This window comes from Mercenaria mercenaria, chromosome 14 (genome assembly GCF_021730395.1).
Source record: "Mercenaria mercenaria strain notata chromosome 14, MADL_Memer_1, whole genome shotgun sequence".
Taxonomy (NCBI): Eukaryota; Metazoa; Mollusca; class Bivalvia; order Venerida; family Veneridae; genus Mercenaria; species Mercenaria mercenaria.
The window spans coordinates 219,702-232,656 of NC_069374.1; the positions used below are offsets into that span (position 1 = coordinate 219,702).

The window sequence follows — 12,955 nt, forward strand, 5'->3', positions numbered from 1 at the left end:
CATGCGGTGTATGTAAAATGTACTCCTCTGGCGTACTACTGTGTTCGCGGCATATACACAGCAAATACGCAGCATGTACGCCACAGAGGCTTGCTTCTGTAAGGGCTCCTGAAAAGCATATTTCAGTTAGTAAAGCGATCTTTATATTCAAGGCTTATCAAAACATAGTAAGACCACATGTGGATAGTTGTTTTTCATTACTTTATGTCTACTTTTTCTTGTAAAAAACTAGAGCTATCAATGCATAATAAATACGCAAAATTACTGCTTTGTCTACGGAAATAAGGAAGTTTAAGTCCAAGGGTGTATAATGCTGCAAGGCCAAGGGTCATAATAACATGTCACACAAATCTGCACTACATAATAACCATGTTTATGAAGTTTCATTGGAAACACTCTACAACTGCAAAAGTACAGTTAAATACCGTCAACTTGAGCATCAATAACTCGAGAACCCTGGGTAACTCAAGGACATTGTATGGTCACGGCCAATTTTATATTTGTTCAATGGAACTTTACCCTGGATAATTTGAGCATCAATAACTTGAAGACTTGAGCAATGTCTTATCTCCATGGCATTATTTTGTTCTGTGTTCATACTGGATAACTTGAGCATATATGTATAATAAAAAAAGTTTGCATCTCCATTCATCACAATTTAGGTCATTTCAAAATGCACAGTATTTCAATAAGTACAATAGAGGCAAAATGTTATACCAAGACTGCAAACAACGCTGAAGAATAAAAACTGCACAAATGCAAAGTCCTGTTTTTGTACAGATTGTGCTTATTTTAGCAGTGCCACTAGCAGGTTTAGAAGATACAGACAAGCCTTGAATCTGGATAACTCAAGACCTTGGATAACTCTGAGTATTTCGCTTGTCCTCATGCAACCTTGTGTTATCGATGTTTTATTGTAGTTCATGCCACAAACTCCCATTATGCCAGCCAACTCCAAGGGCAAGGAACTGTACAATGCCTCAAATGACCCTCACAAAATATGTTAGGCCAAAATCCAAAATATGTGTGGTTCAGGTAACCCTACCTATCCTAGTTCTTAACTAGGCCCCAAACTTTTTTAATTCTGAAGAACAAAATCTTTTAATGCTGCCTTCTAATAAGTCCTGATATTATGTTAAAATCACTTCCACAAACAACTATGTTGTTTTCTATTCATATTAGCTTATAATATGTACATATTGTTACTCAAGACCTTTACCAATCTCTTTACTTACATTTCGATACAAAAATTAAACATAAAATAATCTTTTTCCTACCTAATAATTTCTGGCATGTTACCTGAACCATACATATTTTCTATTTGGCCTGACATACATCTATACTACATGTAGATCAGAAAAAAATAAAGAGGAAGAAAAACATAGCCACTTGCTAAAACATAAGGTTTGACCGCAGACAGAATGAAAATCAAACTACTTATTAAATTCATAACATCTTAATCTTAATAACATACCACTTATAAACTGGCGAGTCGAACCCTATCTCCAATATTGCTTACGCCTACAACATTGTATTCTGCTTCTGATAAATGAAGCACTTCCCGAGGTCCGATCTGCAGGAAACAAAAAGTACAAGTAAAACAGGATCAGTCAGTAAGACAGCACGCTCCACTATTAGGCAATTTGACCCAAACACAAAGCTTGTCCAAAAATTTTAACCAATTATGTAAGGGGCATAATTCTGTCAAATAAAACAACAATCAAATCAGAGTTATGGGAATTGTTTCCACGATGATTAAGATATATATTAAGTTTCAACTCAATATCTCTGATAGTAGCAAAGATAATTATGTCTAGAAAATTAAGCTTGCCCAAAAACTTTAACCAGAAAACAACCAAAGTATAATACCTTGGTGACCTTGACCTTGGGTATAATGGGCACAGCACCTGCATATACTTAGTGTGTATGCTGCACAATGTTTATGTGAAGTTACAGTAAGATATAAGCAAAAACAACAAAGATATGACAGAAAAACAAAGGTTGCCAAAAAACTTTAACCTTAAAATAACCCAAGTATAACACCTTGAATGACCTTAACCCTGGGAAGTTGGGTATAATGGACACAGCCCCTGCAAATACTGTTTGTATGCTGCCCAATGTTAATGTGAAGTAACAGTTACATATAAACAAAAGAAACGAAGATATGACAGAACAAAAGGGTTATGATGACCCTGGATCGCTCACCAGAGTAATATGAGCTACATGTTTCAAATGTCAAACTGATGATTTTTAGAAATTTTTTGGAAGATTTTCTGATGTACAATCAAGTAACCCTTGGGGTGGGGCCAATTTTTGAAGATTTTCCTATGTAAAATCCAGTGACCCCTGGGGCGGGGTCAATTTTGACCCTGGGGGTCATGATTTGAATAAATTTTGTAGAGGTCCACTAGGCAATGCTACATGTCATATATCTTAGCTCTAGGCCTTCTGATTTATTTTTAGAAATTTTTTGAAGATTTTCCTATGTAAAATCAAGTGACCCCTGGGGCGGGGTCAATTTTGACCCCGCGGTCATGATTTGAACGATTTTTGTAGAGGTCCTCTAGGCAATGCTACATGTCAAATATCTAAGCTCTAGGGCTTCTGGTTTTTGAGAAGAAGATTTTTAAAGTTTTTCCTTTCTGTTGCCATGGCAACCAGAGTTCTGCATGGAATTCAATTCTTTGAATAATTTTTGTTGAGCTTCACCCAAGGAACATTCCCTTGAAGTTTGGATGAAATTGGCCTAGCGGTTTATGAGGAGATGTCGTTTAAAGTAAAAGTTTACAGACGACGGACAACGGACGATGACTGATCAGAATAGCTCACCCTGAGCCTTTTAAAACAAAGGTTGCCGAAAAACCAAGGCAGCTCATGCCGACACCAACGCTGGGGTGAGTAGAATAGCACCCCTATTCTCCAAATAGTGGAGTTAATTATACAAAATAAGAAACAAAAAGAGTAATTATAAAGACGTGTTCTACCAAATGAAGAATTTAAGAAACGTTACAACAATACAAAGAATCTGGACTTCACTGGTATAGTCTAAATAAATGGAATCAGACACATAAGGATTTCAAGTCATGTTTCGCTACTAAAATCTCACATGATTTGCCATACAGGTACCAGTAAGGGTATCAAACAGTCAAGGACCTTCACACAGGAGAAGGCAAGTACAGACCAGAATACTGGTAACAAGTCTATTGAAGTTCGGAGAACCCTGTAGTCAAGAACCATGGACTGGAGTCTGTCACAGTGTAAATTCTGACATTCAATAAAGGGAACTGAGGCCATTTTCATCAAATGGTTAACTGTTTATTGTTGGGCTATGTCATTTATGTTGAAAACCTCAAACTTTGATATATTTGTTATAATAATTGATTGACATCTGATTGATCTTATTTTGAGATCTAAGATTTATTGGCATATCGGCATATACAATGTACCTATGGCCATTATACAAATATAAAAAACGATGGCCAAGATATCACATATTATACAGTTAAAACAATTAGAAGTTCTAATTATTATTCTTATTTTGAGAAAGTGTTGTATTATTACTGTACAAGGAGGATAAAGGGTCCTCCCACATAATATTATGCAATTTGTGCCTGCTAAATCCTGAATTCTAAGGGAATTTCAACAATTTATCAGTATATAACATATTGAAACAACAATTTATATACACTTTATAATGACACAGAATCAATCTGGCACTCTTCTTCAGCAGTGTCCAAGCTTTAAATGTTGAAAAAAAAATGCTGTTATGTTATGATGTATACATGTACTAACCTTATTGTTTTATAAAATATTAAATCTAAATGCAGTTTTGAAACAAAAATATGGTTTTCAGAAGCCTGATTGGAGCCTGATTTTTTTTCATTGATCTGGGAGTCAGATTTTTTTTCAATATGTTGAAGTCATAATATTTTTTTTAACCAAAACCAAAGACAGGAAATTTCAAGAATCTGTTTAACTACAAATGCTTGACAATAACCTGGTACCATATTGAAAAAGATATTATGCAATTTGGAAAAAAATAAAAATGAAATATTCTTTTCTTACTGATTCAAAAAATTACTTTTATATGATTTTAAAACTTTATGATAACCAGTACTAGTTTGTCAATTTATTAATTTCATAACAATCAATTGACAATCCTTTGATGAGTTCTGGGTGTAACACAAGATGTTTACTTTGCTAATGATGTGTTAATCTAATCACATCTCCACTAATAGGATTATCGACAGGTGCTAAAATGATTGCTTGAATAAACTGTGACATTTTATCCAAAAAAAAAAAATTGTTTTTAAATCAACTTTTTTTAGTTTCATTTTACAGCAGATCCATCAAAGTTTATAAAGTGTGTTAGAATAATAATATCTGTCATGTGTTTACGAATCAGATAGAAATATCCGTCCCGAGGGCACCTGCGCATTGGGCGGTAATGAGGCTTGCCGAATTACCGCCCATGTGCAGGTGGCCGAGGGACGGATATTTCCATCCGATTCGTAAACACATGACTGATATTTTTTCTTACATATCGTATACATGTTAGCATTTTATTCTGGCAGATTATTTTTCTTGCATACCATATTTTACAAAAAGGTAGAAATACTTCCTTTATAGCACTCTTTCTTATAGTAGAGAATGAACACAAAGCCCGGGAAATTAACGTCCGTAAGCAGAAGTGATGTCATGATGTTGTGCGTTACGCACAATAACAAAGTTCCACTTTAATTTTATCGTTTGTAGCATAATGTTATGTTTTTACGATAAACTAACATATTTTGAATCGAGAAATATACTATAAGGAACGGAGAGAAACTATCAAGGTACCTGCTTTTCTCGTATTTTTACATAAACAATATATTATCAGTGCATGAACAACCAGTTGTCATTAACAGCATGAGAGTCATCTGGCATGGGGGTGCCAGATGGCTTTTGCCGGCATGGGTAAAATTACCGGAAACGCCAGTCCGGTGTGCAAGAATTTAGATTTAAGTAATTGGTTGTCTTTGAAAAAACAAAAAACAAAACAATGATGCAGTCAAATTACACATTTCAGACAACATGGTTCTGTTTAAATATGAATCTCATTGCTTCATGTTTTATATTTTCCAAGATGCAAGAATCAATGCTCAAAAATCTTAATTGGATAATTAAAAAGTCTTTGTCAGTTCATTATATTTAAAAAATTCATTTTAATGCATTATGTTTCTTCACAATATTTGACAATTAATTCTAAGATGAACAATTACAATTCACAATATGTTTAAAAAATAGTTATTAATTAGAATACTGTAATAATGAATGCATTTGAAAAAATTAATTATATCTGAACTTGACAGCATTTTGAATTAGCATTAGATTCTAATTCTTAAAATATCTGTTGCGGAAATGTCAATGATAATGCTGTTGGTTTTCATGTAAACAATATAATTAATATTTTGTGTTGACAGTCTACAAAGAATAAATCTATCAACACAACTTTTATTTTGTTAACAGCATTTCAGTCAATTTACCAAGTTTGGACATACAGTAATCGAACGATAATTTGATATTTGTAAACAAACACAGTCGACCGTATCATTGACCAGTTTAGGTAAATCACGATTAGACGATATCTTAATATGTATCCTAAATTGAGAGACGTTGAACGAAGTACTGTATTAGCGTAATGCGTTAGGCCGCTAGGTGTGACATGCGAGGTCCGGAGTTCGATACTGGGTTGAAGTTTTTTTTTCAATTATTTTTAGCATACATACAATACCGGTTTTTCCAGTGGCTTTGAAAGTAAAACGGTAATACAGCGTACACGTTTTTTTCGTGAACATCCATTTATACTGATGGAATGCAGGTACAGTATTTCCACCTTATACATTGACATACCATTCCATAGCCCGAAATGGTGAACATTGAAAAAGCTTCTGATGAGCGATTTCATTATTCTAAGGATTCTAGGAAGATCATTCGACAAGTTCTAAAGGTTTATTGTAATTTTGAAATTATGGTAAGTTTTATTTGAAAAATACCTGTAATTTTTAAAGTATTTTTCTGTTTTCCTTATTTCTTATAATTTCAGACATGCAAAGAAGAGAAGAACGAGGGACAGTTGAAGGTTCCACTGCATGCTGCCGTAAGAAGAACAGCTGTTATGACAGGGGTATCCGAGACAACTGTACAAAGGATCCGTAAGGAATCCGACATTCGTGAACAATCGCGCAAAACTCGCTCAGATAAATATGAAATAGATGACTTTGATAAATCTGTTGTACGAAGAACAGTGCAAGAAATGATTAATTCGCGGAAAATTATTCCAACAGCCAAACGCTTAGCGGACCTGTTAAAAGAAAAAATAAATTATCTTGGCGGTGAGCATCATTTAAGGCGCATACTTAAGGAACTGGGATTCTCTTGGAAATGTGTTGGATTGATCAGGAAGCAATTAATGGAACGGTCAGATATTGTTTTTCTTCGGGCGCAATATTTACGGAAAATGAAGGTATTCAGGGAGCTCGGACGCCCTATCATATATACGGACGAAACATTTGTGCATGCAGCACATACAGCTTCGAAATGCTGGCAGTCGGAAGATGTTGTTCTCGATGTTCCATTTAATAAGGGCGATCGACTCATCATTGTACATGCCGGGTCTGAAGCTGGCTTTGTTAAAGGTGCCGGATTAGTTTTTAAATCGAAATCACGCAGTGGAGATTACCATGATGAAATGAACTCAGAAAATTTTCAGAAATGGTTAACGAAACAACTCATACCAAACTTGCCTGCCAATTCTGTTGTTGTCATTGATAACGCACCATATCATAATGTCCAGGAAGATCGCTGTCCCTCACAGTCAACGTTAAAAGCGGAAGTGAAAAATTGGTTACGACGAAATAATATCCAATTTGATGACAACATGCTAAAACCGGAACTTCTGGAGTTATGCAAAAGGAACAAGCCTGCACCTAAGTTCGTTGTTGACAACATTCTTAAAAGTCATGGACATGACTGTATTCGGTTACCGCCGTACCACGCAGATCTAAACGCTATTGAGTTGATCTGGGCTAACTTGAAACGACAGGTTGCAGTTCGCACTTTCAAGTTTAACTTGAAAGAAGACTCTTCTCTTGTTGAAGAAGCTTTCGGACAGATAACACCCAGCGACTGGAAGTCATGCTGCGAACATGTGAAAAGGGTGGAGGAGGAATTCTGGCGACAGGATGTTGCCAGAGATATTGATATGGAACGGTTGGTGATTTCTGTTAGCTCTGGCAGTGACTCTGATACAGACACAGCCTATGAAGGTGAAAATTCGGAGACGGACACAGCTGACGATTCTGCGACAGATACAGCGGACGAGCCATAAATGAAATGAATTGTAAATTGTATTAATTGAAATTTCATTGATAATAAAAAATAAAAAGAAAATAGAACAAGAAAAAAATAAGTAATACACGTAATTAGAAAAAAAATAAAAAAGAAAAAACTCAGAATCAAATATAAAAAAAAAATAAGCAGGATTACAAAAAACCCATTTCATTAGAAAATGAACGGATTGCGGGACTCGAACTCGTGCTATTTAAGCACTGCAATTGTAAATCCGACAGCTTAACCTCCTGAGCTATTTTGCCATTCATATGTAAGATATATCGTTCGCCGACTGTAAGCAGTGAGTTACAGTGTGATAATGTTTTGCTACAGTACCCACTGTTAATTATAAATTATAAGTGTGCCTGACACTCTATTTAATCAAATCAATTATAACTTGAATAATCCATATTTATCTACACAGTAGATTTTATGGTATATAAATAAGGGAGGTGTAAAGACCAAGGGTGTAAAGATCGACCTGGAGGAGTAAAGTCCCAGCGTGTATTGTCCCGGAGGAGTAATGTCTTTGATACCAACAACACAGATAAAGCTACTTCTCGTCCATCCATTTCTTGCTAAAATATAGCATCAAAGTCACTTAATTCCAACTTCTAATATAATAAAAAGGCGTCTCGGTGTGTCCTGGGGTGATTAGACCTGCCACTGGAACCTGATACAAACGAATCTGCTACATAAACAAAAGCTGTCCGTAAGACAGCCAAGCTCGACTATTCGAAATATTGTCCCAGAAGCAGGAAAATATTACCCAAAAAGGTTAAATATCAAAAGAGTTTTAAGTTCAAAAGGGGGAATAATTTGACCAAAATGCATATCAGTTATGGGACTTGCTGCTATCAACTAGTTTTATAACCCCGAAGACACATGTGAAGTTTCAATTCAATATCTGCATTAGTTTTGGAGATAGAAACTTGCATGTAAAACTTTAACCAGAATTTTCTAAGTCCAAAAAGGGGCATAATTTGCTCAAAATACATGCCAGAGTTATGGGACTTGATCCAGTGAGGATAGTAATTGATCTAGAAAAAGAAAAAATAAGTTTCAAATCTATATGCCTTTTAGTAATAGCTGTATGTACTTGCACGCAAAACTTTAACCAGAATTTGCTAAGTCCAAAAGGGGCATAATTTTGGCCAAAATGAAGGTCAGAGTTATGGGACTTGCTGCTATCAACTAGTTTTATAACCCCGAAGACACATGTGAAGTTTCAAATCAATATCTGCATTAGTTTTGGAGATAATAACTTGCATGTAAAACATTAACCAAAATTTTCTAAGTCTAAAAGGGGGCATAATTTGCTCAAAATACATGTCAGAGTTATGGGACTTGACCCAGTGAGGTTGGTAATTGATCTAGAAAAAGAAAAAATAAGTTTCAAATCTATATGCCTTTTAGTAATAGCTGTATGTACTTGCACGCAAAACTTTAACCAGAATTTGCTAAGTCCAAAAGGGGGCATAATTTGGCCAAAATGAAGGTCGAGTTATGGGACTTGCTGCTATCAACTAGTTTTATAACCCCGAAGACACATGTGAAGTTTCAAATCAATATCTGCATTAGTTTTGGAGATAATAACTTGCATGTAAAACATTAACCAAAATTTTCTAAGTCCAAAAAGGGGCATAATTTGCTCAAAATACATGTCAGAGTTATGGGACTTGACCCAGTGAGGTTGGTAATTGATCTAGAAAAAGAAAAATTAAGTTTCAAATCTGTATGCCTTTTAGAAACAGCTGTATGTACTTGCACGCAAAACTTTAACCAGAATTTTCTAAGTCCAAAAGGGGGCATAATTTGGCCAAACTGAAGGTCAGAGTTATGGGACTTGCTGCTATCAACTAGTTTTATAACCCCGAAGACACATGTGAAGTTTCAAATCAATATCTGCATTAGTTTTGGAGATAGTAACTTGCATGTAAAACTTTAACCAAAATTTTCTAAGTCCAAAAGGGGGCATAATTTGCTCAAAATACATGTCAGAGTTATGGGACTTGACCCAGAGAGGTTGGTAATTGACCTAGAAAAAGAAAAAATAAGTTTCAAAGCTATATGCCTTTAATTGATGGCTGTATGTACTTGCATGCAAAAACTTAACCAAGGTGTGACGCCGACGCCGACGCCAGGGTGAGTAGAATAGCTAGACTATTCTTCGAATAGTCGAGCTAAAAATCACTGGTGAAATAAGCGGCTATGTTGGGGGTGGGGGGTAGATAGATAGATTTATTCGTGAATATATATGTCATGAATACAAATATTACAAAATATCACATTATAAAACCAACATTATTACAAAACATACATTCAGTTATATCACAGAAACAGCTGTGTCTTATATCTCAGAATGATATTAAAGAAAAATGGACTAGCTCTTTTATATAATAAATAAAATAAATTAAATTAAATTTTGTGACATACATATCACAGGATAACCTATAAAGTATTTCTACTTATTTCCAATGGGGTCCTTATGAAAAGTTATCAAGGTACAAAATATTGGCTGTTTTAAATACAACATTGTTCTAAGAAAGACAACTCTTACTAGCATAAATGAAAATCTAAATCAAGAGTTACATGTATTATCCCTGATTATTACAAGTATCACAGTTATATTCAATTATGACATACATATCACAGAATAAATCAGGAAATATTGCACACATATTGATAAAATGATATCATACAACTAATAAAAGATAAAATCTGATTTTTCAGCACTTTTCATACATTCAATGAGTTCCATTTTGACTGCTTTTTTAAAAGTATACTTGTTTTTTTAAAAATTTTTATGTTATTTGGAAGGCTATTCCAGTCATTTATAGCTTGAAAATAAAAAGTAGTCGATGTAGAACTGTCAACTTGAGGTACATGAAAGCTGTTAACACTATGTCTACAATTATAAGAATGTTTCTTAGAGACAAGAGAGAAGTTATTATGCATGTATGCTGGACAATTATTATTAAAAATTTTATGAACATGATTGAGCCTTAGTTGTTTGACTCTGTTTTCAATATTAAGCCATCCAATATTACAAAAATCTGACACTTTCAAAGATCTCTTATAATCATAACCACAGATAAACCTGATAACTTTGTTTTGAGTCACTTGTAATCTATTTTTCAAATGTTTTGAAATACCACTATAGCAAGATGAAGAGGCATAGTCAAAATGACATTGTATTAAAGAATTACATAAATTCTTTCTCATATTCATGTTTAAACAGTTACTTTGTCTACACAAAATTTTCAGTTTAGAATTTACTTTTTTAACAATGTTGTTAATTGTAGATGTAGCAGAAAGATCATTGTCTAATACACTTCCAAGATATTTAACAGATTTTTGTGATTCTATGACCATTACAAAATACATTAAATTTGTCAACCTTTGCTAGTTTTCTTTTAGAACCAAACAAGATACATTCAGTTTTGCCAAGATGCAGTGATAATTTGTTGTCAACTAACCATTTACTACAGTTTTCAAGCTCTCTTCCTAGAACATTTCCAATTACCTCTGGATCCTGGATCTTTATGAGAAAACAGGACAGCACTATTATCTGACAGCATATAAAATTGATTTGCACTTATTATTCACACTGATACTCATATCATTGACATAGCATAGAAAAAGTAACGGACCCAGTATGCTTCCTTGTGGAACACCGCATGAAATATTCATAAAATCTGACATAGTATTATTCACATTGACTGTTTACGACCGGATAAGTAAGAATGAAACCACTCAACTGACTCCATACCCATTTCTTTTAATTTGTCACAAAGAATTATATGGTCCATCATGTCAAAAGCTTTCTGGAGATCCAACATGATCATTCCTGTATACAGACCTTTGGAGTTTTGATTTTTGATATGGTCGGACAAGTGAATAAGGCATGATCCAGTGGAGTAGTTACATCTAAAGCCACTTTGAAATTCATATAAAAGACCTTGTTTAACAAGAAAAGACTCTAGCTGACTATAAACAGCTTTTTCTAGAATTGTTGATATAATACACAGAATGCTAACTGGTCTGTAATTTGAAACATCAGATCTATTATTTTTCTTAAACAAAGGTTTAACTTTAGCACTTTTAAGTTCACTAGGTACAGTAGAAATGGAGCTATTTACTAAATAGGTAATGTGTATTTTTAAATAAGGTGCAGCATCTTTCAAAAAGTGTGCTGGAATATTGTCTAAACCAGTGCTTTTAGAGGTGTTGAGTTTACTCAATTTTTTGTAGATATAGTCTTCACTAACAGTGTGTAATTTGAATTTCTTAGACTCTGGGTTTCTGTTCCTATAAAATTGTTTAAAACTGTCAGAATCAACACTAGACAGGTTGTAAGGCGATGGTAGTTTTTTAACTAAACTAGAAGCAACACTGGTAAAAAAAGTATTAAAATGATTTGCAATCTTAGAAGGCTCAAAACAATTAGCACTATCTATGTTTAGAATAATACTAGGAGAAGATTTACTTTTGTTACTATATCCAAGTGATTTTAAATCTGACCATAATTTTTTAGGATCATTTTTATTTTCTTCAAATTATAAGACATGTACTCAGACTTGGCCTTTTTTACTTCCCTCTGTACCATGTTTCTGTAATAACAATATTTGATATACATCTCTTTCTGTTTGTATTTTTCATACTTAAAAAGAAAAGAGTCTCTATCACATATCAGATCTAGTAATTATAATCAAGTGTGCAAAGTTTCAAAGCTGTAGCTCTTAACAGTTTCTGAGAAAAGGTGGACCTAAACAAGAATTTCAACCAAGAAACTCAAATTTTCATAGTACAAAAAGGGCCATAATTCTGACATGGATTGCTCCTTTGTTTAAATCTAACTTCCTTCACCGGAGCAACAGTATTTAAAACAGATATAACAAGAGCTGTCCGTAAGACAGCCAAGCTCGACTATTCGAAATATTGTCCCAGAAGCAGGAAAATATTACCCAAAAAGGTTAAATATCAAAAGAGTTTTAAGTTCAAAAGGGGGAATAATTTGACCAAAATGCATATCAGTTATGGGACTTGCTGCTATCAACTAGTTTTATAACCCCGAAGGCACATGTGAAGTTTCAATTCAATATCTGCATTAGTTTTGGAGATAGAAACTTGCATGTAAAACTTTAACCAGAATTTTCAAAGTCCAAAAGGGGGCATAATTTGCCCAAAATACATGCCAGAGTTATGGGACTTGATCCAGTGAGGTTAGTAATTGATCTAGAAAAAGAAAAAATAAGTTTCAAATCTATATGCCTTTTAGTAATAGCTGTATGTACTTGCACGCAAAACTTTAACCAGAATTTGCTAAGTCCAAAAGGGGACATAATTTGGCCAAAATGAAGGTCAGAGTTATGGGACTTGCTGCTATCAACTAGATTTATAACCCCAAAGACACATGTGAAGTTTCAAGTCAATATCTGCATTGGTTTTGGAGATAATAACTTGCATGTAAAACTTTAACCAAAATTTTCTAAGTCTAAAAGGGGGCATAATTTGCTCAAAAAACATGTCAGAGTTATGGGACTTGACCCAGTGAGGTTGGTAATTGATCTAGAAAAAGAAA

The 12,955-nt window shown here is 34.1% G+C and overlaps 1 protein-coding gene across 1 annotated transcript; it reads left to right on the forward strand.

Moving 5' to 3' along the window:
* Nucleotides 1–3,106: 3,106 nt before the first annotated feature.
* On the forward strand, nt 3,107–7,369 carry LOC123539911 (uncharacterized). The gene is made up of 2 exons (XM_053523965.1): nt 3,107–3,169; nt 6,086–7,369. Exons 1-2 carry the CDS (start codon nt 3,107–3,109, stop codon nt 7,367–7,369), a joined length of 1,347 nt encoding a protein of 448 aa, XP_053379940.1.
* Nucleotides 7,370–12,955: the final 5,586 nt, after the last annotated feature.

Bases quoted from the DNA above. Each gene is read 5' to 3' on its own strand.
- LOC123539911 (XM_053523965.1), top strand. From the start codon at position 3,107: ATGATTTGCCATACAGGTACCAGTAAGGGTATCAAACAGTCAAGGACC. The intron at 3,170-6,085 runs GCAAGTACAGAC...TTATAATTTCAG, and splicing joins GGACCTTCACACAGGAGAAG to ACATGCAAAGAAGAGAAGAA.